This window comes from Chenopodium album, chromosome 5, assembly GCF_948465745.1.
Source record: "Chenopodium album chromosome 5, dcCheAlbu1.1, whole genome shotgun sequence".
Classification (NCBI taxonomy): Eukaryota; Viridiplantae; Streptophyta; class Magnoliopsida; order Caryophyllales; family Amaranthaceae; genus Chenopodium; species Chenopodium album.
The window spans coordinates 13,807,393-13,829,136 of record NC_137838.1 but is presented as its reverse complement, the minus strand read 5'-3'; the positions used below and the strand labels follow the sequence as shown (position 1 = coordinate 13,829,136).

The 21,744-nt window shown below is 33.8% G+C and overlaps 1 protein-coding gene across 1 annotated transcript; it reads right to left on the bottom strand.

Annotated features, from left to right (window-relative positions):
* Positions 1–6,597: 6,597 nt before the first annotated feature.
* Positions 6,598–17,037, bottom strand: LOC145631943 (uncharacterized). The gene is made up of 11 exons (XM_081684177.1): positions 16,870–17,037; positions 15,172–15,405; positions 15,001–15,079; positions 14,826–14,920; positions 13,520–13,624; positions 13,356–13,435; positions 11,799–11,889; positions 9,655–9,762; positions 8,308–8,394; positions 7,144–7,206; positions 6,598–7,025 (listed from the first exon to the last, which is right to left on the bottom strand). Exons 2-11 carry the CDS (start codon positions 15,403–15,405, stop codon positions 6,894–6,896), a joined length of 1,074 nt encoding a protein of 357 aa, XP_081540303.1. The 5' UTR covers positions 16,870–17,037; the 3' UTR covers positions 6,598–6,893.
* Between the last annotated feature and the right edge of the window lie 4,707 nt (positions 17,038–21,744).

Here is a 21,744-nt window from a genome sequence, read left to right as displayed (position 1 = left end):
ATACCACCTATTAAAACACGACCGCATTTGATAAGTGTAATACTTATTTAAAATACAGAGAGAGTAGGTAACTCTTACTTTTTACAAAAATATAAAATACTATATTTAAATATGTCTTCACCTTATATACACCTTATACAAATATTATTTCAAGCTAGTTGCCTTCACATTATACAAATTAGAATTTTATCCTTATAAAAATAAGTAAACTTACAATAGGGTTATTCAGGTCTAATAAATAATTGCAATAACTTTAATAAGCTCTACTCCCTCCGTACCTAAATTACATTCCTACTTTTCTCTATTTTGTGAGGAATAAATGCTAAAAATAGGAATGTAATTTAGAGACGGAGGGAGTAATAAGTATAAATAAAGTCTTATAACTTCAAAAAACTACAATACGTGCGATAACATAAATAAGATCTAATAAGTTCCAATAAGTTTAATAACGTCTTCTAAGTTCATAGAGGTCTTTAATAAGGCTAATGAATATTAATAAGGTCTAATAACTTCCAATAAGTTTATTAAAGTATAGGAAAATAGTTGAGTAACTAGATATCAGAAGTTATTTTTCCTAAACTAATAAATTTATCATATCTACACTTAACTGAGCTTAAGATTTTTTTTATCACCTTCTTTTCAAGTCTTTCTAGTGTAACAAGCTTAGATAAGTTCAATTAAGGGTATGTTTTGTATACCTTATTTTCACTTATTCCACCTGTAAGAAGTTCATATTTGTTGGTACAAGTTTAATAAGTTTAGAAAAGAGTTACCCAAGTACAAATTACAACTAAAATAATTTTGAATAAGGTCTAATAAGTTCAGAAAAATCAAAATTAGGTGCATAGAACACACCCTTAGTTCAAATAAGTTCAATTCAGGTCTAATATGTTTTGATAAGAGAACCCAATATCAAATTACAACTAAAATAAGATTTAATAAAGTGTAACAAGTGCAGATAATTTCTTATCAGCGGAAAAGAAGTGAATAGAACACCCCCTTAATAATTAATACACCTTATATAACTTAGAATAAGGTGAACAATTTGGACCCTAAGTTTCAATAGGTAAAATAAGGTCTAGTAAGTTACAATAAATTCTAATTAGGTAAAATAATTTCCAATAGTTTTATACATTACACTAAGGGCATGTTCTCATTGACTGAAATTAGCTGAACTTAACTTAACTTAACTTATTAGAGCTGCACTGAACTCGAATGAATATTTTATAAGAGAAGGAAATTAGGAACTGAACTAAATATTATTTTTAAGAACTGTATTGGACAAAATATTATTTTTATAATTGCATTTTTTATTTATATTATCGTATTAGTCTATTTATTAAAGAAGATAAATTAACGTATTTTAATTCGGATTTTCATATCGGATCCAAATAACTGATTTTTAATTCGGATTGGATTGAAAAAGTAATTCCGATCGGGTCGGATTGAAAAATGGAAAACCTAATTATATTTCGGAACGGATTGAATTTGGCCTTAATCTAAACTGAAAACCAAACGGGACACCCCTAATACCCACTATTTCTTCTCAAATGTTTTCAATTACTATAGTTAAAGAGAATTCATCTTCTGAAAGATCTACAACAATTAACTTTTATGAATTCGCTAATTGTAATCTACATTTAGGGGTGTAAATGAGCCGAGTCGAGCGGAGTACTACCTTGTTCATGTTCAAGTTCATTTTACTTAGACGAGTCCGAGCACGATCCCGAGCTTTCAAACAAGCTTAAAAATCTGTTCAAGCTCGATTCATTTAGTACACTATATGTTCGCGGACGATTCGTGAATGGCTTGTTTATTAAACGAGTTTATAAATAAGCGTTTTATGAATGAGTTTAGTAATAAACGAGCTTCTCTAATAAACGAGATTTGTTCTTTGACATTTGAAAATCTCAAAATATAGCAAAATAATTAGACGAGTAATACACAAACATAAATATAATTAACAATTGTTTATAAATCAATAATTCATGAATATAATTAGGCGAGTAGTTCACAAACATAAATAAATGAGTCGTTCGTGAACTTATTTGAACGAGCATACCTATGTTCGTGTTCAAAATCATTTATTAAACGAGTTTCAAAATTTGTTCAAGTTCGTCTCATTTATCAAATAAACAAGCATGAACGAGGTTCAACCGAGATTAAACCCAAGTAGTTTATTGATCAGCTTGGTTCATTTACGCCCCTATCTACATTCACAAACTCTTTTCATTTTCAAGTTGAAAATCACATACTCCTTCCGTTCCTAAATGTTTTTTACGTTTCCATTTAAGGTGTTCCTTTTTATTCTTTAAATTTAGTATCTTTCCTATTTTAGTCATAAATTTTGGACAAAATTACCCTTGTTTTATAATTTTTTTACTCAAAAGTCCTTACTTTATCATATGCTATTGTACTTTTTGTACTATTTTAATAGTTTTTCAACACTTATTATTACTTTCTCTCTCCTCTCTCCTCTAACTTCTTCACCCCACATGCTCAACATTGTATTTTTCAATAAAATTGTACTTTCAATCATTGAAATCAATAACTTAATACTAAAAACGAAACTAGTGATGACACATGTCATTCACTGGTTAAAAATTTTCCCTCTATTCTTTATCTTTCCTTATGAAAAATATTTATAGCCTATAATATTTACTTTCCATTTTAGCGATTATATTTTTGTCATACGCACTCAAATGAAATATTTTTGAAAGTACATTTTTACAGTAATTCTATTTTTTTTTTTAACATATAATTGTTAAATTAATGTAGTAATTTACTATATAAGTTATTAAAATCTGTGCATTGCACGGGACTTTAACTAGTATTCCAATATACCTCAACTTTACACAATTTCTTAATAACCGCGTATAATTCCAAACGTAAAAAACATTAGGGAACGGAGGGAGTATTATACAACCACATCTAAGAATTACATTAACAAAATTGACCAATATACATCTAAAATTTTTTTATCATTTATTATACTATAACTAAGACTTTGATATTGATTTTGAAAATAAAACACTTTTTTTTTCCATACTAATATAATACATATACTCCTAAAACAATAAATTTTGATACTAAAATAATACAAATGATGAATTACAAAAATTTTCAAAACAATTTCAATGCTACAACAATACACTTGGTCACCGTCGTCTCTTTCGCTCGCTCGTCGGCACCTTTTATTTCACCCTCCATTGTTCTAGACCATCATATGGACCACATCACCTATGATTTTGCCGACCCTCATTTCAAACTCTAAACCACATCAATTTCTCAATACGTCGACCATCGGCCCTTCATTTCCTCTCAACCACCTTACTCACCTTATAGACACCATCGTCCACCCTCACCATAAAGCCACCGTCGTCCACCCTCGCCTTAAAGCCACCGTCATCCATCCTCGCCTTAAAGCCACCTTACTCAGCTTAAAGCCACCGTCGTAGACCATCGCCTTAAAGCCACCATCCGTCGACCCTCACCTTAAAGACACCGTTGTCGCCCCTCCTACGTCTCTTCTCGCAAATATTCACCGCCAAAATTACAATTATTTTCAAATTTTGAATTCGAAATTCTAAATTTTCATTTGCAAAATTTTCAGAACCACTTTTTCAAAAATATTGGGGTGGGACCAAGTGGGCCAACTGCATCAGCCAATAAAAACATTTGTCTATGTAGGGTACACATAGACTATGTCGTGTACCCTTTTCGTAGAAACCGTGTTACAAATTTTGTTATTCGGGAAATTTTCACCTCAACTGTGGCAGGTTATGTGGAGGAGGCAAGTAGCTGAAACTGATTATTGCAAATTACAGTATTTGAAGTTTTTATTTTTATTTGATAGCTTTTACTTATATATGCGTTTTTATTTCACACAAGAGAAGCTTATTGTGAAGGATGACAAGATCAACACAACTCAGACTGAAGATGAGCTTAAACAATCTTTTGTGCCTGGAAATGCATTTGGCTTCAATGTTGAACTGGAGCTTATAAATGAAGAAACTGAGAGTGAGACTACTAGTGCTGAAACTGAAGCATAGCAGATTTTGTACTCAGACGCAGTAGTATTTTAGCATTTCCTACAGTTGGCTTCAACATTTAAACATGGGTTTGTTTCAACCAGGGGCGGAGCTACAGGGGGGCTGGCAGGGCCCGGCCCCTGTAGCCCAATCCCACTGCCCTTTTTTTTTTATTAGTTGGCCCCTGCTACTTTTTAGGATATATAGTAAACAGATCGAATATACAACGAGATTTTGTTGGCTTAGTGGTTAATTGGTTTAGAATTAATCACATGGTTGAGGTTTCAATCCTCATAACAAGCAAATTTATATATTTTTTTTAAATTTACTCCATATTTTTCTTCTTAATTAACTCCAATAATAATCTTGAGGGATACCCAGTCAATTCCCCAGATAAACAAACTTGGGTATAATTGTCTTTTCAAGTAGCAGTGGAGGGGTATATGCGTCTTTTCATATACTAATTGAGGGGTACATGTGTAATTTCCTCACCAAACAGTAAAAGCAAAAGGCAAACAGTAATTGAACAGTACTTAATAAATGACCCTGCTTTTTCAATATATTTACAAAAATGCCATAGATTAACAAAAATTCGTTTATCTAGCAGATTAACTTGTATTTTTCCAATAACATTATATCTTTCATCTTATTCTTTTCTCTATTTTTTTTACCCAAAGTTTCCACTAACTTCTTCAACTCTTCTATAAGTGATTTTTTTTCTCGAATCTTCTACTTGTATTCAATCACGTAAATTTTTGTTTTATAAACTACCGACTTCATTTTTTTTTCCGTTTCTTCAATCTTGTACTTGTATTCAATCACGTACATTTTTGTTTAATAAATTACCGGCTTCATTTTTATTTATTTTTTTCGTTTATTCTATCTTCTACTTGTCTAATTGTTTATTACTAATTTGTCTATAGATTTCTTTTTGTATGCGATATGAGTACATGACGGTTATAATGATGAAAAAAAAAAATCTCTTTATTTTAAGTGTAGTTGATAGTCAACGAGTGGATTTTACACAAGTTTTATACATAGGAAAATAGGTTGTCAACAATTTTCACATATATGTAAATCTATTATTGACGATCTTTTTTGAAAAATCATTAACTCCGGTTAAAAAGTCGTTATAATAATAAGATATATATTAAATCCTGACTCCGCCCCTAGATACAATATTAGAGCAAGTTTAGACTTGGGGTGACATCATCATCTTGAGTCTTAAACTTGTCTTAAGACTTAAGTTTAAGACTTTCCCCATTTTTCTTCTTAAATCTCAAGCAAGTCTCAAGTCGAGTCTTGAAATTCCAAGACTCAACTTAAGACTTGAGATTGGGACCCACCTCAATTTTATTTTTTTTATTTTTTTTTTTTACACTTTGTTCATTAATATTGTTATTATATAGAAAATATAAAGAGAGAAAAAAAATAATATGTCATATATTTGAGTCTTAGGGCCGAAGTGATAAAGTTGGACAAGTTTTAGTGAGTTTTAATAAGAATTTGATGACATCATTTTCAATGGGGATCACCAAAAATGATGTCACATCCAAGTCTTGAGGCTTGGAGCTAAATTGCTCTTAGCTTTTTGTTGAAATACAACAAAAATTTTCTTGATGCTAGACTATATTACTCGGACTTGGCTAGAATTTTCTGACACACACGGGTAGAAGTGTTCAAACATTACCATCTTATAAAATTTTTGCATGATTTGATCTAAAATGAAGTCTTCAAGTCATATAGTGTTGTTACTGTCGTGTCTGAGTACGTGACATAACTAGGGATGTTAGTGGGGCGGGTCAAGTAGGAGACCCGCCCCATCTCCGTCCCAGTGGGGCAAGGATGGGTCTTGGTTTGGCGGGTGATAGGGCAGGGATAGAGATAAAAACCATACCCGTCATGGGTGATGGGGCGGGAGTGGATTTTAGGTAGTCCCAGCCCCCGAACAATTAATAAGTATCCGTAAATAACTAAGATTTCACGAATTCACGCAAGTTACACACCACACAGGCACACAGCATGCGTAGGACTATAGGAGTCATAGCCTTATTTGCAAAACTGAAAACAAGGTTTGCAAATCACAACTACCAACTAAACTAATTGGATCACTAGTTGGACCAAGATTGTTGTCTGTGATTTCCTTATGACCTTATTGAAAAGTCATATACACTAAACACTTCAGTCTTCAGGTCTCTTCACCTCAGTGAAACAGATACGAGTTTGTTGATCAACATTCTAAATCTAAACCAGATTTTAGGAACAGTTATATGAAAGTCGAGCAAAGTTCCCGAGCAAACAATGGTTCTCCCAATGTAAGGCTATTGAGTTCAACAACAAAAGCCCCCAACTTTACTGTTCTTTTTACTTATATGATAATGATTCATACTGAGAGAGACCATAAACTAGTTGATCTTGGTCATTTCCACATTTTGAAACTCGAATTCGTAGTTTGTTTGAAGTTGAGAAAATTCCAAGTTGCTGTCTTGCTGAGCATTTTAAAGAATGAGAACATGCACCTTTGGGATTTTCGATGCATAGATTAACTACTGAGCAATTCTAAGAGTACAAATGAGTAGCAAGAATGAATACATTAAAGTCAATATTGGGATATACCCATCTCATTATTCACTGCTACAATTTCAATCGAATCTAAAAAACGAAAGTAGTTTGTGGTAAATTAACAATCATACATGTCGATATCCTTTTCTTAATTATTCTTTTCTTTTCTTTTGATGTACCTTTAGCAAATCTACGGTATGACCAAAGCATCACACAACCAACAAACTGAGAATATACATTTTAAAAAGGAGAAAATAAAAACTAGTATGAGAATATCAAAACTTTTCAGAAAATTCATTCCTAATCTATCTGCTGCTTACTTTTAGTCCTTTTCATCTTTGCTTTAAACCGCGATTTGACAAGCAAACTTTGCACCGTGTTTACAAAATTCCCGACTGCCATCAAAACCAGGAGAAATCCACAGAAGACAACCTGCCAAAGGTACTTGTTACGAAGTAATACTGTTGATATATTAAGCAGGAAGAATTCACATAACTCTTTTTTCCCTCTTCTACGGAAAATTGAAAAGGCTGTAAGACAGGTAGCTTACCTGCCATTCAACCCCAGCAAATGCAGTTCGAAGCAACAGCAATCCAACATATGCCTCAAAGCCCTGGAAAAAATTTGAAGGGTACAAACAATTAATGAGCATACTCTGTTCTACTGAGTATGATCTTGGCAATTAGGACTCTAACAGCTTTATTGATAACATAACACAGAAGTTAACAAGTCATCCCTTCACAAGCATGAATCAACACTACTTGTGCCAATATTACAATATTACAAAGTAAAATTGATTGCCTTTTATAAGAAATTTAAAACAACAATAACTTCATTTGTGGACATACTTATGTGGACATATACTTTTTTTTTTAAAAAAAAAAAAGGAAATTTTGGCTAATTAGAAGGATGGGGCTCGTAGTTTAGCACACTAATTGGTGTACATTTTAGTTTATTAAATCATATATATATATATATAAAAGGTCAGGCTTATTCAGTAGCAAATAAATATGTTCCTAATCACTCTCATTCGCCTTGTATTTTTCCATGTATAATTTTTTTATCTAACTCTTAGAAATAACCTTTCACTGGCAGCCTGATATGGGTAAGGTTAGCAGCATATAGACACCTAGATTCCATCAATAAAACACATGTTTGGATAGCAATTGTGGAGAGAAAAGGAAAGGAGGGAGTTGTAAAAAGGGGAAGGAGAGAGTGAGCTTCATTTCTTCCTGAATCTTTTCAATGTGGAAACGATTTAGTTTATTAAAGAGAAGAAAAATGGATCCTTCCCTCCCTCCCCTTCTTCCATATGATATCAAATAAGGGATGACAATTACCTTCCTTTCTATTCTCTTCCTTTCCCTTCATTTCTCTCTATCCAAACATAGGCATTTTATAGGAGAAAGGAAATTCGATACAACTGTTATTTTCTCTTTCCTGTCAAATCCCTCATTTTTTTTTTTTTTTTTTTTTTTTTGGGGGGGGGGGGGGGTGGGGTGAGGGGTGAGGGAGGAGTGAAACTTTTGTAAAGGGGCTTTCCTCATATGAATTTCCATGGGAACATAATAAAATCCTTTTCTTGATGTAATAATATAATCCCAAGTAAATGCAAAATGAAAACTATAGGGTAAAGTATAGGTACATAATGCATTATGCAACAATAAAAGATTATGCAGCATTTGTAATGCAATAAGCAATGAATACCAAATACCTGCAAAATGAAAAGAATAGGGCAAAGCAGCAAAAGCTGGCCACGCTCTCCAGTTGATTCTCCCCACACAACATCCATTCTCTTTGCCTGTGAAATATGTCAGAAGATAACAGTGTGAAACTTCTATACCATTAGGAAGGGGTCCCCTCTCCTGCCTGAACAATATTTGCAAAATATCGCACTACAATAATGAAGAATTGAACACAAACTTACAAACCTAGTGAAGCTTACAGCAATACACTCATGTTAAAAAAAAAAAAAAAAAAGAGAGAGGGGTTCATGCTATAAAAGATTTTCAACCAACCATTATGACTTATGGGAACATCCATCTCACAACAAGTGTTTAAAACACACCATTTTTTCTGTCAAAAGAGTCAGGCCACATACAAACCCAGAAATTGTACGGCTACCTAATCCATCCCACTTGGTAATCAATAGCCCACCAAACCTAAATTGCTGGTCATCCTCCTTACTCTTCTTCAATGTGGGGTGACTAGTTCTAACCCACATGAGAGGTTCTTTTAAATATAAAATTGTCATGCATACTAATACTAGTATTTTCACATTCAGAATCATATTTTAGTCACATCATAAAATCACTTTCTTCACAGAACATTAGACGCTGAAGCATGCAAGTGTAATTATAATTATCCACTTAAATTAGTAAATTACAATGAAGGAATCCAATTTTTCCAAATTTGTCAATTCAAGCTGTGTCAGACATAACACACAACATTACAAGTTTGCTTCCACAGATCTGCAATCATTACCACAATCAATGCAACAGCTATTTTCTTTCTTTTGACAACAGTCTACTCATATAGAATTAATAGAAGCAGCATCTGAGCAATATGAACATTCCATCAGAAACAATAGTATGAGCTCCATTGGAAGCTCATGGTGTATGCAAAGATTAAGTCTACTTAATTCTATTTATGCTCACTTCATGGATGCAGTTACAAAGAATCCATCATATACATGCCAACCTTGATATAATACACAACTAAATAACTATCAATTACTATTCAAGTTGATGATGGCCTTTAGTTAGCTTTTTATACTATAGCATACTTAGTCGCGCCTCATATAATAACCTTCTTCAAATTATTTCTATTTAAGGACAATTGAGGTTGCACAGCTGATCCTTTCAGCTTGTTCTTCCATGGAGTTAAGGTCAAGACATAATGCAGCCTATAGAAAACCAATGGATGTCCAAGTTTCATACCAATTACAAACTCCTCAAATCTAAGTTGATATCCAAACATGTTATGCCAAGAAGTTTTATTCAGATTAAATTCATGGGGTACATGTGCTGATGAGCATTATCTCAAATTAGAAAGCACAGACCTTTCCTAGTGCAATGCGAGTGTACAGCCTTTGCCGTTGGTAACGGTTTTGCAATAGCATTGCAACTCCTTGCATCATAGCCCATTGTAGGAAAAGTTCAACCCCTCTCTGCATGAAATTGAGCGAGTGTTACAGAACAAACAAGAAACAAACCTGATAATGTATATCAGGTTGTAAATGATGATCAGCCTCCGAAAAACGTACGGAAATCATTGACTACAGCTCATATACCTTGGCCTCAAAAAAAGTAACTTTACAGTTTCTTTCAGAGCTCAAAAATATGGAATCAAATTAGATACAAAAAGTAGTGATCAACCTGTATTATAAATGAAATCCTTAGTCTCAAGAAACTGAACAAGAAATACTTAAATAGATTCTTGTTCGTTTGAAGTCAAAGATATACTCCCTCCGTTTCTTATTTCTTGCAACAAAGGGGGGGGGTGCACGGTTCCCAAGTCAACAGTTTTTAAGGATGATTATTAAAAAGTAAGGGCATGTAAATAATGTAATTAAGGGGAGAGGGTGAATAATTAATTAAACAACTAAAACTCCAGCACCACCACCGACGAACGTGCAAGCCACCCAAAACCACCAGCAACGAAACGCTACCACCTGGAATCACCAACGAAACCACCTGGAACCACCAACGAAACCACCCAGAACCACCCAGAAACACCCAAAACCACCCAACGAAACCACTTAAGCTTCTACCAAAACCCACCCAGATCTAGAACCCACGCCACCCACAACCGCCACCAAGACCCCTCATCCACCCTTGCGAAACCACCAAAACCCCTCCTCCACCCCTGCGAAACCACCAAAACCCCTGCGAAACCACCAAAACCCCTCCTCCACCCCTGCGAAACCACCAAAACCCCTCCTCCACCCCTGCGAAACCACCCACAACACCACCAAAACCAACGAAAGCACCAATAAGCCAAATTTGATTATGAGAGGTGAAAAAGATGAAATGAGAGATAAGGAGGAGAGAGAAAGATAATGGGGAGTTGATTTAATTTGGGTGGGAAGGGTTAGAGATAATCAAATCTGATTAGGCCCGATTTGGGTTATAATGAATTGTAATTATATGTAGTGTTATGTGTTAAATTTTTATAAATAAGGGTATATTGGTCTTTTTGGCAGAAAAAAGTTTCTAAATAAGGAAAAAAAGAAGTTTGTTGCAAGAAATGTGAAGCATCCAAAAATGGTAAATGTTGCAAGAAATAAGAAACGGAGGGAGTAAAATAAAAATAAATAAATAAAAATTCCTTTTTTCATTTAAAATCAAAGATATGGAAAATATAGGATTTGATCATGTTTGCATTTTATAATTTTTTAAGTTTCAAACTAGAGATAGATCTAGACAGCTCTCTCAAGCTTGAATTCTACTAGGGGACTCACAAATTGTTAGACAGCACAATCAAACTCGACGGCTACAATTTAAGTGACAAATTGTTAGATGTTAGATCATCATTCAATTATGGTTTCAAAGCTACGTATTTCATACTTTCATTCACATAAAAGCATTAGCTTTATGTAATGCATGAACCTAGGCACAAAACCTATTGCACCTCTCAGATCAAGAGTTCCCATCACAAAAAAAAAAATAAAATAAAAATAAAATAAAAAAATAATTTGTTTATCATAATAGTAACATAAGTATTAAAGCTAAAAATTCAGGATCAAAAGTCTTTATGCTGTTTATTCATGGAAAGTGTGGCTTAAAAGACCCTTAGCATAAGTAAGGCTAGTCAAAATTGAACTCAACAAGAAAGGAATGCTAAATAAACTACAATAAGTAAGAATCCACCACTTGAGTCATTTTATCTTCCATTATACTTATTTATTTTTTATTTTTTTATTTTTTGACAAATTGTACTTGATTTTCTATAGTGTAAGTCATAAAGTCGGGAGAAAGAAAGAAAGAAAGATGACAAAAAAAAAAAAAAAAAAAAAATCATAAAGTCGAGACTCAATATCGGCAGTAATAGATCTTCACAAAGATGACAGCAGGAATAATCACTGCTGCAACTAACCAAATTATTTTAGAGCAAATGAAAGATGAATTTTGTTACTTAAGGCTAAAATCTTATGCATGGAACTCTACAGTCTATAACATGAAGCATTCTAAAAAAAAAACTAACCTGCTTCTGAGCACAGTCAGGTTGGCCTTTTACTTCCCAAGTAAGGCTCACAAGTGCCATTACCATTGCACAGTAATGATGATAAATCCACCTGCAAAAGTTGGCACAATGTAATTTAGACACTGTTTAAACACATAGATGTAAATAAGGATGACAAATCAACTTACAGTGCTGTCTAATTTAGACACTGTTTAAACACATAGAAGTAAATATGGATGACAAATAAATTTAGACACTGGAAGTAAATAGATGTAAATATGGATGACATATAAACTTCCAGTGGCCAGCAAAACACCATACAAAAGCTCCCCTTCCAACCCCAAGTCCCCAACAAAGTTCTGTTTGTAACGTATCAAACCTATTGAAGAACGAATCTAACGAGATAAAAGCAAAAATATTCTAGAGCGTAAGTTCATTAGAGTGAAATCCTCAATATTCTAGATAAATTTGAACCAACCCAATCGAAACCATTAAAGGAGTGCATAAGTTCATTCTATCATAAGTTTCACACAAAAGCATAAATGGAACAGCTGAACGGTGTAGTCACCAGCAACAATCACCAGTCAGGTGGTAGTCATTGTGGGGCACTCTCTCTAGGGAAGGGGTTGGTAGGTTTGGAGACAGTTACACATATTATTTATACACTGGTTTAATTTAAAAAGCATAATATACCTGAACAGAAGAATCAAAATACAAAAGAGGGCAAAATTCTCAAAACAGCAGAAATAGATTACAAATTAGCTCAATTTCTTTTAACTTCTCCTATACAGCTAATAAATCCCCTGCTGCTAGACATATTTTATTGGACGTAAATAAGATATTATTTAGTGTGTGGTCCATCTATTGCACAACATCTTATGAGCATACAAATAGTATGCTTTCCTGGTAAGGTAGCCCACACATAATAACTACAGTCTTCCAGTGTACACACAAACTATAATCTATACCTAAAGCAGTGTAGCTGATCAAAGTCATCAACCTACCAGATATCGTGGGGAACGTTGGCTATAGAAACAACACCACAAAAGGATCCAGGAAAGCTCCAAAAAAGTACATCTAAATAAGCACGACATGCTCATTAGAGAACTAAAGGGAGCATAAACCAGCAAATCAAAGGAAAATGACCGGCTAAATGAATTTAAAACTCAATTTTTTTTTTGTATTAAATTTCCTTTGTTTCACAAAAATTGAAACAATTGCTAATTTAGGATGTTTCAAAATTTTGTGACACTTCCCGATTTGGAAACTTTTACATGTTTATACGTATACTTTACTCATAATTTTCCTGCTCTTTCTCTATCCCCCCCTATCACATAATATATTTCACTTTTTTCGTAATTACATGGGTTAGCAACTCACTAACTACCTCTCATCTCTTGCCCAATTGTGCCAATTTTAAGTGTTGCAATTTTAAGTAAATAGGGGACATATGACACAATTAGGTAATACACCAAGTAAACTCATGCACAAGATAAAAGATTGAAACTAGGTCACCACAACTAAATTAATACACATGATATAACAAGACAACAAGGCATAAAGAATTAAAAGCATTACCATGGACGAATGTCACTCCCATTCACTCTTAAGACGTTTTCTCTCAAAGCCAAACCTGTGTACAGGAATAAAAGCCAAGCCTAACAACGTACACAAATAGCGTGATTAAATTAAGCTAACTATAAAACAAAATTGCAGTTTACGTGGCCAAGTCTAGCCTGTACCTGATACAATTGAACTGGAAAAGCAGGCATGCAGCCATCCCACATCCAAGATCTAAGAAATAGTAGCATTGATGGCAAAAGAAGAAACAAACAGGCAGTTCTATCCTGCTCAACCAAAGAGTGACAATTAAATAAAAAAAAAAAAAAAAATCTGAAACCTAAAAGAAAAAGAGGGATCAACAAGAGAAAGAAGATGAAAGCAGACAAAAAGGCAATATATGGAGTCTGTTAGCCAATAGATTTAGTCACCCATAGAAAAAATTGATATTCACACATGCATGTGTTAATGTGTTTCACAACCTAAGCACCTAGTAAAATAAATTTCATGACAATATGATAGATTTAACCACAATACAATGAATTAAATATAATATTTCAGTAGTTGCCTTTGGCTCATTATTAGTCATTATGTTAAATCAATAGTATCTTTCCAGTTAGGGGTACTATTGGAAACTCTAGCAATTGTACAAACAAGGTTACATACATTGATACATGTGAGCTCCCCTACCCTGACATAAATATGGACCCCTTCCAAAACTTACAGATTTAATAGTGGCATCACAGGTGTGGTTGATTACTTGATTAAGAAAAGTACTTTCAGCTCACCACCCCTATCCCTTGCTTTTTTTTCTTCCTTAACTATCCACATCCAATGCTGAACAAAAAATATTAATCTGTATCATTCAGCAATAGTTGTTGATTTTAGTTGATCATGAATCCTTAACAGTTTTTAACAGTGTGACACGTGTATGCAAATAACTAAATAAATCTAGCAACCAAAATCGTTAATTCAACTTACAGAGACCATTTTCTCTCTTTCTAACTCTCCATGCCCCCCACCCCCTCTCTCCAGGATAATTTATACCTCCTCTATTCTTTGCTACTTGCACCATTTTGACTTGTACACTATTCATGCCCTTTCCTTTGACCATATTATATGATTTATACATAAGGAAAATAAGTCATGTGAGATCTTGTTAGCTTTGTCTTGATACATACTTTCAAATTATCAAAATTTAATACAATTTTCCTACAAGATTATCAGAGATATTCACATCAAAGGTATGCATTAGTAAGTGTGACAGGCGATGAAAGGCACACAATCACCTAGAAACTTATTTCCCCTTTTTCTCTTTCTACAAATTGTACAGCCTGTATAGAAAAACAAAACTAATAATTTAAAGAATCAATTTAATGTACTTGTTCGGTGAATGCTTAATAAATTCAATTGCAACAAATTCCGATTTGTAAAAAAGGAATTAATTAATAAAGATCAAAAATAAGTGATCAGCAAAAAAGAACCAACCTTGTAGCTATTATACTCCTCTTTGACTTTAAACTGCACATCCTTCCTAATGGCTCGCACGTTAATTGGACCAAGAAACATCTTCAAGAACCGGCCTATATAGTAAATCAAACTAATAAGTCACCACAATTAGCAATAACAGTTGATCCCAAGTGAAAAAACAAATGACACGCACTGTCAACTTTGCCAGCAAGAAAAGATGAAGCATCTCCATCAACAAGAATGCATTTTGCTCTATTCAACTCATCTTCAAGCTGCACCAATAAAATCAAAATTAAATTACAATTATAGCAACAAACAACAAAAACAACGAAATCAGCTCAACTATAAAGTAATTGATGAAGACCTTTTCAGCTAGCGTGGCATCTATGCAACCATCCATCGTGAGAGAACTGATGGAGGAACGAAGTTTCACTATGGATGCATCGAGTGAAAGAGCACGTTGTTGAAGGACTTTCTCTTCTCTCGATGACATGGAAATCAAAGAAGTTGCTGCTTCCTGCAATTGTTTTATTTGCTCTACCACTCTCTCCATTTCCTCCTCAATTTTTGACTCCGGGTGATTCGTTTGATCCCCCATCTGAGTGATCGGAAGCAAAAATTCAGTAGAACTCAAAATTAAGAATATTCAAGATAGAATCAAAACTGGATGAGAAAGAAGAAAGACCAAGAATGGGTTAGTGAAATTAGAACTGTACAACAGACTGGACTTGAGCTGAATATGATTAAGGATCATCTGACCAACCAGCTTTATATGGTTCAAGGAATATTATATCATATCAGAACTATTGAAGTTGTGGAAAATCTAAATGTTGAACATTAATGGTACAATGGGATAATTAATAATTCAGTTTACTATGTGGAAATAGAAAGTGGACTATTAATTTGGTATTTACAAATTAGAATTGGTAGTCATGTTTAAAATTAAATAACTCACACATGAATGATCAGATGAGATATAAACATATAATGCATGCTGAACATTCACAACTCCATCCGATCGGTTCTATTCAATATCAATCTTATTATTGTAGCGAATCTTGGAAGACTCCCCTTTGCCTACCTACTGAGTTACAATGATAGACCTAGTAAACCTGCCCCGCCTATCACGAATAAATCAAGAACCCCTGAATAGTTTACTTATAATAACCTCTAGTGCACACACCCCTCAAGCAGCATAAATCAATCAATAAAGCCTTCAATCAATATTCAATAAAGAATATACAATATATCCATTATTCTTGGAGATACCAAATGAGAGTTAAACACTTAAACCCTTTATCCTCCCACTTTAGATAATAGCATCGTCCAATATTATTATCAATCATCCAACCATCTAGAATCACATACATATCTCGGAACTCTGTCCATATTCACTAAATGGAATGATTCCGGGATATCCTCACAATACCAACTTTAGAAAAACATTTCCTTCACCCCAGATGACTTCGGTCCCCCCTTACATCTCACAACTTTTTTCTCCCTTATCACATCAACCCTTTTTTCCTCACCATTCCTACACTTTTTTCTTACCACTTTTTCTCTCCATCCAATTTCAAGTTTCTAATCACATATAATCATTTTCTAACCCCTCTTCCACTATTTCCCTAATCGACGGTCCAACCCAATGTTATGAAAATTCTCGGACCAAGTATGAGTATAATTACATAATATAAAGTACTTAGTACAAACCCATTTTACAACACAACACCATCATACTAATTCAATAAACAACAAATCAATCCATCAATAAAATAAAAAGATTTAGCAACATGATTACACATACTACTTATATATACTTCAGAGTTGAATCAAACACAAAATCAAATCTAAGTAATGATTCTAAAATCTGATGTGCTAATTCCAAACTTCTAGGTCTCAAACCTCAATTACAATCAATTATCAAAACATAGAAATGCTGAAATAATCACAATCAAATTAGCAATATCTAAAATAACACAGCAGCACCACCATAAGTGGCGGCCGTATATCTGAGATCAGTCATGAAAGTAGAGAACGAAATCACGAAAAAGGAGAAATTAACCTGAAGATTCCGGCGGTGGCCGGAGGAGGGAAATTCCGGCGAGAAAGAAGAATGTAAGATGGAAGGAGTGAGGAGTGAGGATTTAGATGATGTCGAGGTTGAGGAGACCGAGCTATAGAATGACTAGTTGGAGAAGTAGGAGAAGGGGAAGGTTGTGCATGCTTTTCAATTTTCTCCAAATGTCAATTACAATCACATATATGTACATACATGCCATCATCACTTTTTTTTTTTCCTTTTCTTTTTAAAAAAAAAATAAAAAAGAAAAATATTACTTTTGGTTTTATATATGTATAAACAATATCTTCAAATGGGGGAAATAATATCTTGATTTAAATGCAAGCGTATTGAGAGAAGAGAATGTCTAATTTAATATGCAATACGATAATTTATTTAAAAATTACTCCCTTCATTCCTAAATTACATTCATGTTTGTAAAATTACACGGAAATTAAGGAGGAAAGAATAAGACAAATAACAATAATAAAATATTGGGATTTTATCACTGGTACCCTCAAAGATTTGACTTTTATCAATGGTGCACCTCATTAAGTTTTTATTATCAGCGGTGCCCCTAATATTTTCACCTAATTGCTACAGTGATCATAGGTTATTAAAACGTTAATTAAACGTTAACTGAGGTTTTTTGGCTGGTTTAATGGGTTAGGAAAGTGTAAATACTCAAATGGCCCTACCCTAAAAACTCCCTCCAAAAATATGTTCTCCTTTTCCCTTCTTTTTTTTTCGAATCTTCCCTCTTTCCTCTATCTCCCATTTATTTTCTCTGTTGCTTTAGAATTCCCCTCTTCTCTTCTCTTCATTCCTCTTATAATCTCATACATTTCAATGTCTTCTTCTGGTTCAAAATTATGGTCTAGTCTTTCCTATTTGATTGCTTGACAATGTTGTACAAACTCCAAAGAAAATATGACCACAAGAATTTATAAAAATAATTCACAAAATCAAGATCGAAGTTAAATATTAACCTTAATCCGCAATTTGTCAAAGCAATTCTCCACAAATTTTGCTTCAATTAGGGCTTTCTTGCGAGCTTAAGAACAGGGGAGAGAGTATGGAAGTTGGATGATCAAATTTTTTTGCCTTTTTTTGTGATAAATGATGTTTGTTGGGCTTGGAGGGAGAGTTAATGACTGGGAGGGCATTATCGTAAACTCACTTGCTGACATATTCCACACGAAATACCCACACTTAACGTTTACTAAACGTTTTAATCAATTATGATCACTGTAGCAATTAGGTGAAAATATTAGGGGCACCACTGATAATGAAAACTTAAATCTTTGAGGGTACCAGTGATGAAATCCCGAATTTATTTCAATAGGAAATACAAAACATTAAATGATGTCTTTGATTAAAACAAAGATGGATTAATAATTAATGATGTCATGTCATCAATCCTTTGCAAAAAAAAAAAAAAAAAAAAAAAAAAAAAAAAAAAAAAAAGACCAATAGCATGCTTCTAATTGAAAATTAAGAACCAATTACATTCATTAAGTTAGTTATGGGAAGTACAAACTTGAGAAAAACGATGAAGAGAAAATATAAGAGTGAGATTAGGATAGTAAGAGTGAGAAAACATTAAATATACAACAGAAAAAAAGAGTTGATTTGGGATATTTGAAAGAAAAAAAAAACTTACTAAAAATAGAAAGGAGAAATGTAATTTTGGAATACTCAAAATAAAAATCAGAAATGTAATTTAGGAACGGAGGAAGTAGTTAGAATTACAACTAAAATAATTTTGTTTAATTAGTTAGGTAAGTTAAGATAACGTAACTTAACATAAGATAAGATAAATGAAAACTAAGTAAAACACACCCATTGACTCGATATCTAAGGTGTCACGATCTCTATCTAAGAAGCTTGATTTATTATAATTTCTCTTTACCTTGCTATCCTTCTAAAAATGTGGAAGTATTAAGTTTCGATAATTAGAACATTCGCTGTGAAAACAACCAACTTGAATGAGGTTCATTTCTAAAGTAGGTGAAAACTCCATGGAGTTTACATTTAACAAATTGAGCATAAGTTGGCTTTGAGGGTGTGTCCAAAAATACATCTTTGATATCTAAGTTAGCTATTAGCGTGGGGACAATACAATGGAGAGATGTCGGCTTAGAGAGTAAGTACAAAAATGCTAAAGGCTACTCCCTTCCCTAATATTTTCTTTATTTAATTTTTCACATCTCTAACAAACGTTCTAAAACAGTTTCATCTCCATTTTCACACGTGTAAAAATCATAAAAACTAGATATTAATAAAATATACAATAAGAGGTATCCAATATGATTCCCATGATTATGTTTTCATTTATAGATTATGAGTATTTTATGGTCAAAATTTATAAAATTTGACCCAAATTAAATTTTTACAATGGGGCAAAGATCTAGAGACAAGGGAGTACATACCTTTGGAATTTGGACATGGGAGTCTTGTTTGGAGGCTTATCAGTTAGGAAGATGGGCCCAAGATGGCATGAAAGGGGGTCTTATTTTATCTTTTAAGGTTTTTTTTTTTTTTTTTTTTTTGGACAAAGGAAACAACAACCAAAAAACCAAAAATAAAAAAAAACTAAAAGAAAAAACAAAGTAAATCCCTACAACGAGCCGCTCTTGCCAGAGAATGAGCCTCCGCAACAGATGACCTGCAAACCTTATGATTGAGACAAGTAGCAAACGATGGTAAAATATCACGGATTTCCTGCAGAATCCAAACAACCGACATGCCCTCTTTCCCCCCGCGCAAAATTAAATCTGGAATCACCTGACAATCAGTAAGAACCAAAATCTGTGAAAACCCTCGCAAGCGAGCCTTCTAGAGACCAAACAGACACGCTTGCAATTTAGCATGGAGAGCAGAACTAGCCATACAAGCTCTAACTCCTCCCCCAACACAGTGTGGGGAAGTCAAGAAATGAAAACACCATCCTGTACCAGCATTATGATTCTCCTTCTCCCATGCACCATCAAAGAGCATATAAATGTCACAATTGACATTCAAATCACCACAAAGAGCATAGAAAGTAGGAGGGCTCAGGATACCAGGAGGCCTATCAATCTGGATGCAGTAACCTGACGAGCATCCCGGCTTCTCATACACCAGTCAAAAGCCAAATCCAAAGTATGACTAGGGGAGTAATCCACAGAGCGGAATCTAACATTATTCCTGGTTAGCCAAATAGCCCAACAGACCCCCAGAAAATAATCCAGATAAGACCAATTCTTAGAAGAACTATAGCCAGAGATAACACCCTGAAACCAATTATCAAAAGGTAAAGGTGTAAAAGGAGATGGAAGAGTACCCCAAGAGACCGTATTCCACAGCCGACGAGCAAACGAACAATCATGAAACAAATGCTCCACTGATTCAACAGACTCATGGCAATAAACACATACAGAATCAAAAGGTAAAGGTGTAAAAGGAGATGGAAGAGTACCCCAAGAGACCGTATTCCACAGCCGACGAGCAAACGAACAATCATGAAACAAATGCTCCACTGATTCAACAGACTCATGGCAATAAACACATACAGAATCAACCGGAACACCCTTAAGAGCAAGCACAGACATTGTAGGAAGGGCATTATGCAGGATTTTCTAGACAAACATCTTCCATTTCGGAAGAATAGGCAAGCCCCAAAGGGATTTCCACCGGCTGTGAGGGAGCAAACTAGAAACATAAGCAAAGTGTTGCGACAGAATGTAAGAGTAAGCTGACTTGGTAGAGAAGGAGCCATCCCGAGTGTATTTCCAGTAAATAAAAGCATCAATCCTCGTCGTTGGTCTCTCTAACCCAAGAATAGAATCAGCAACAACTGAAGGGAAAAGATACCTAACCAAGGAAGGGTTCCACACAGTCGAATTGGTTAAAAACAGCTCCGAAACGTAAGCAAGACGGATTTCTTCTAGAATCGACTCCTTAAACCCCACCTTAATATTAGGAAGCTAGCAATCATTTAAAATACTAATTCTATTCCCTGAACCAACAACTTTCCAGGGAGCACCCTTGGATAACAATAAACCACCTTCTAACAATCCACAACTACCCCAGGAAGGCCAACCACCTTCATCTTTTAAGTTGTTTTAAGCTAATTAGGCTAAGCTGGCTTAATCTAATAGATATGTGAAAGGCCCAAATGTAAAATATAGTTAAAATATAGTTTTTCCTTAATTTTTTCGAGTTTTTCATGAAATTATTAAAAATTTAGAATTTCTTTTAAATATTGTAAAAATAATGGAAAACATAATAATTGAGAGAGAATTGATCAACTAGGTTTGTTTAGATAACAATAAACCCTACTAGATCTAGAATATTCCGGAATGATATAAGGATAATGGATACCCACACAATATTTTCATAACATTAAAAAAGTTCTTAAATTTTCAGTCTAGTCTAGTCCGATCTTGGACCGATGAACAGCCCTAGGTCCTAACTGATAAACAAGAACCGTTGTTATATATATCATTTGGAAAATTTTAAAATTGGAATACGACAAGAGAAGGTATGAAGGTTTATTCAAAAAAAAATAAGGAGATTAAAAAAAAAAAAAAACCTCATTGGTGATTTAAGTCACAGTTGTATCATAATTATACGAATTTCGGGCATGTTCTCATTGACTAAAATGAGCTGAACTGAACTGAAATTATTAGAGCTGAGCTGTATTGAATATTTTATATGAGAGAAGGAAATTAAGAGCTGATTTGAATTGAAGTGAACTTATTAGAGCTGAAGTGAACTTATTAAGACTGAATTAAACTGAAAATAATCTGATGAGAACAAGGCCTTCAATTATGCAAACTTGAAACGTTAATATGTTGTTGTACTCCCAATTAAACATAGACTTCAAACAAATTA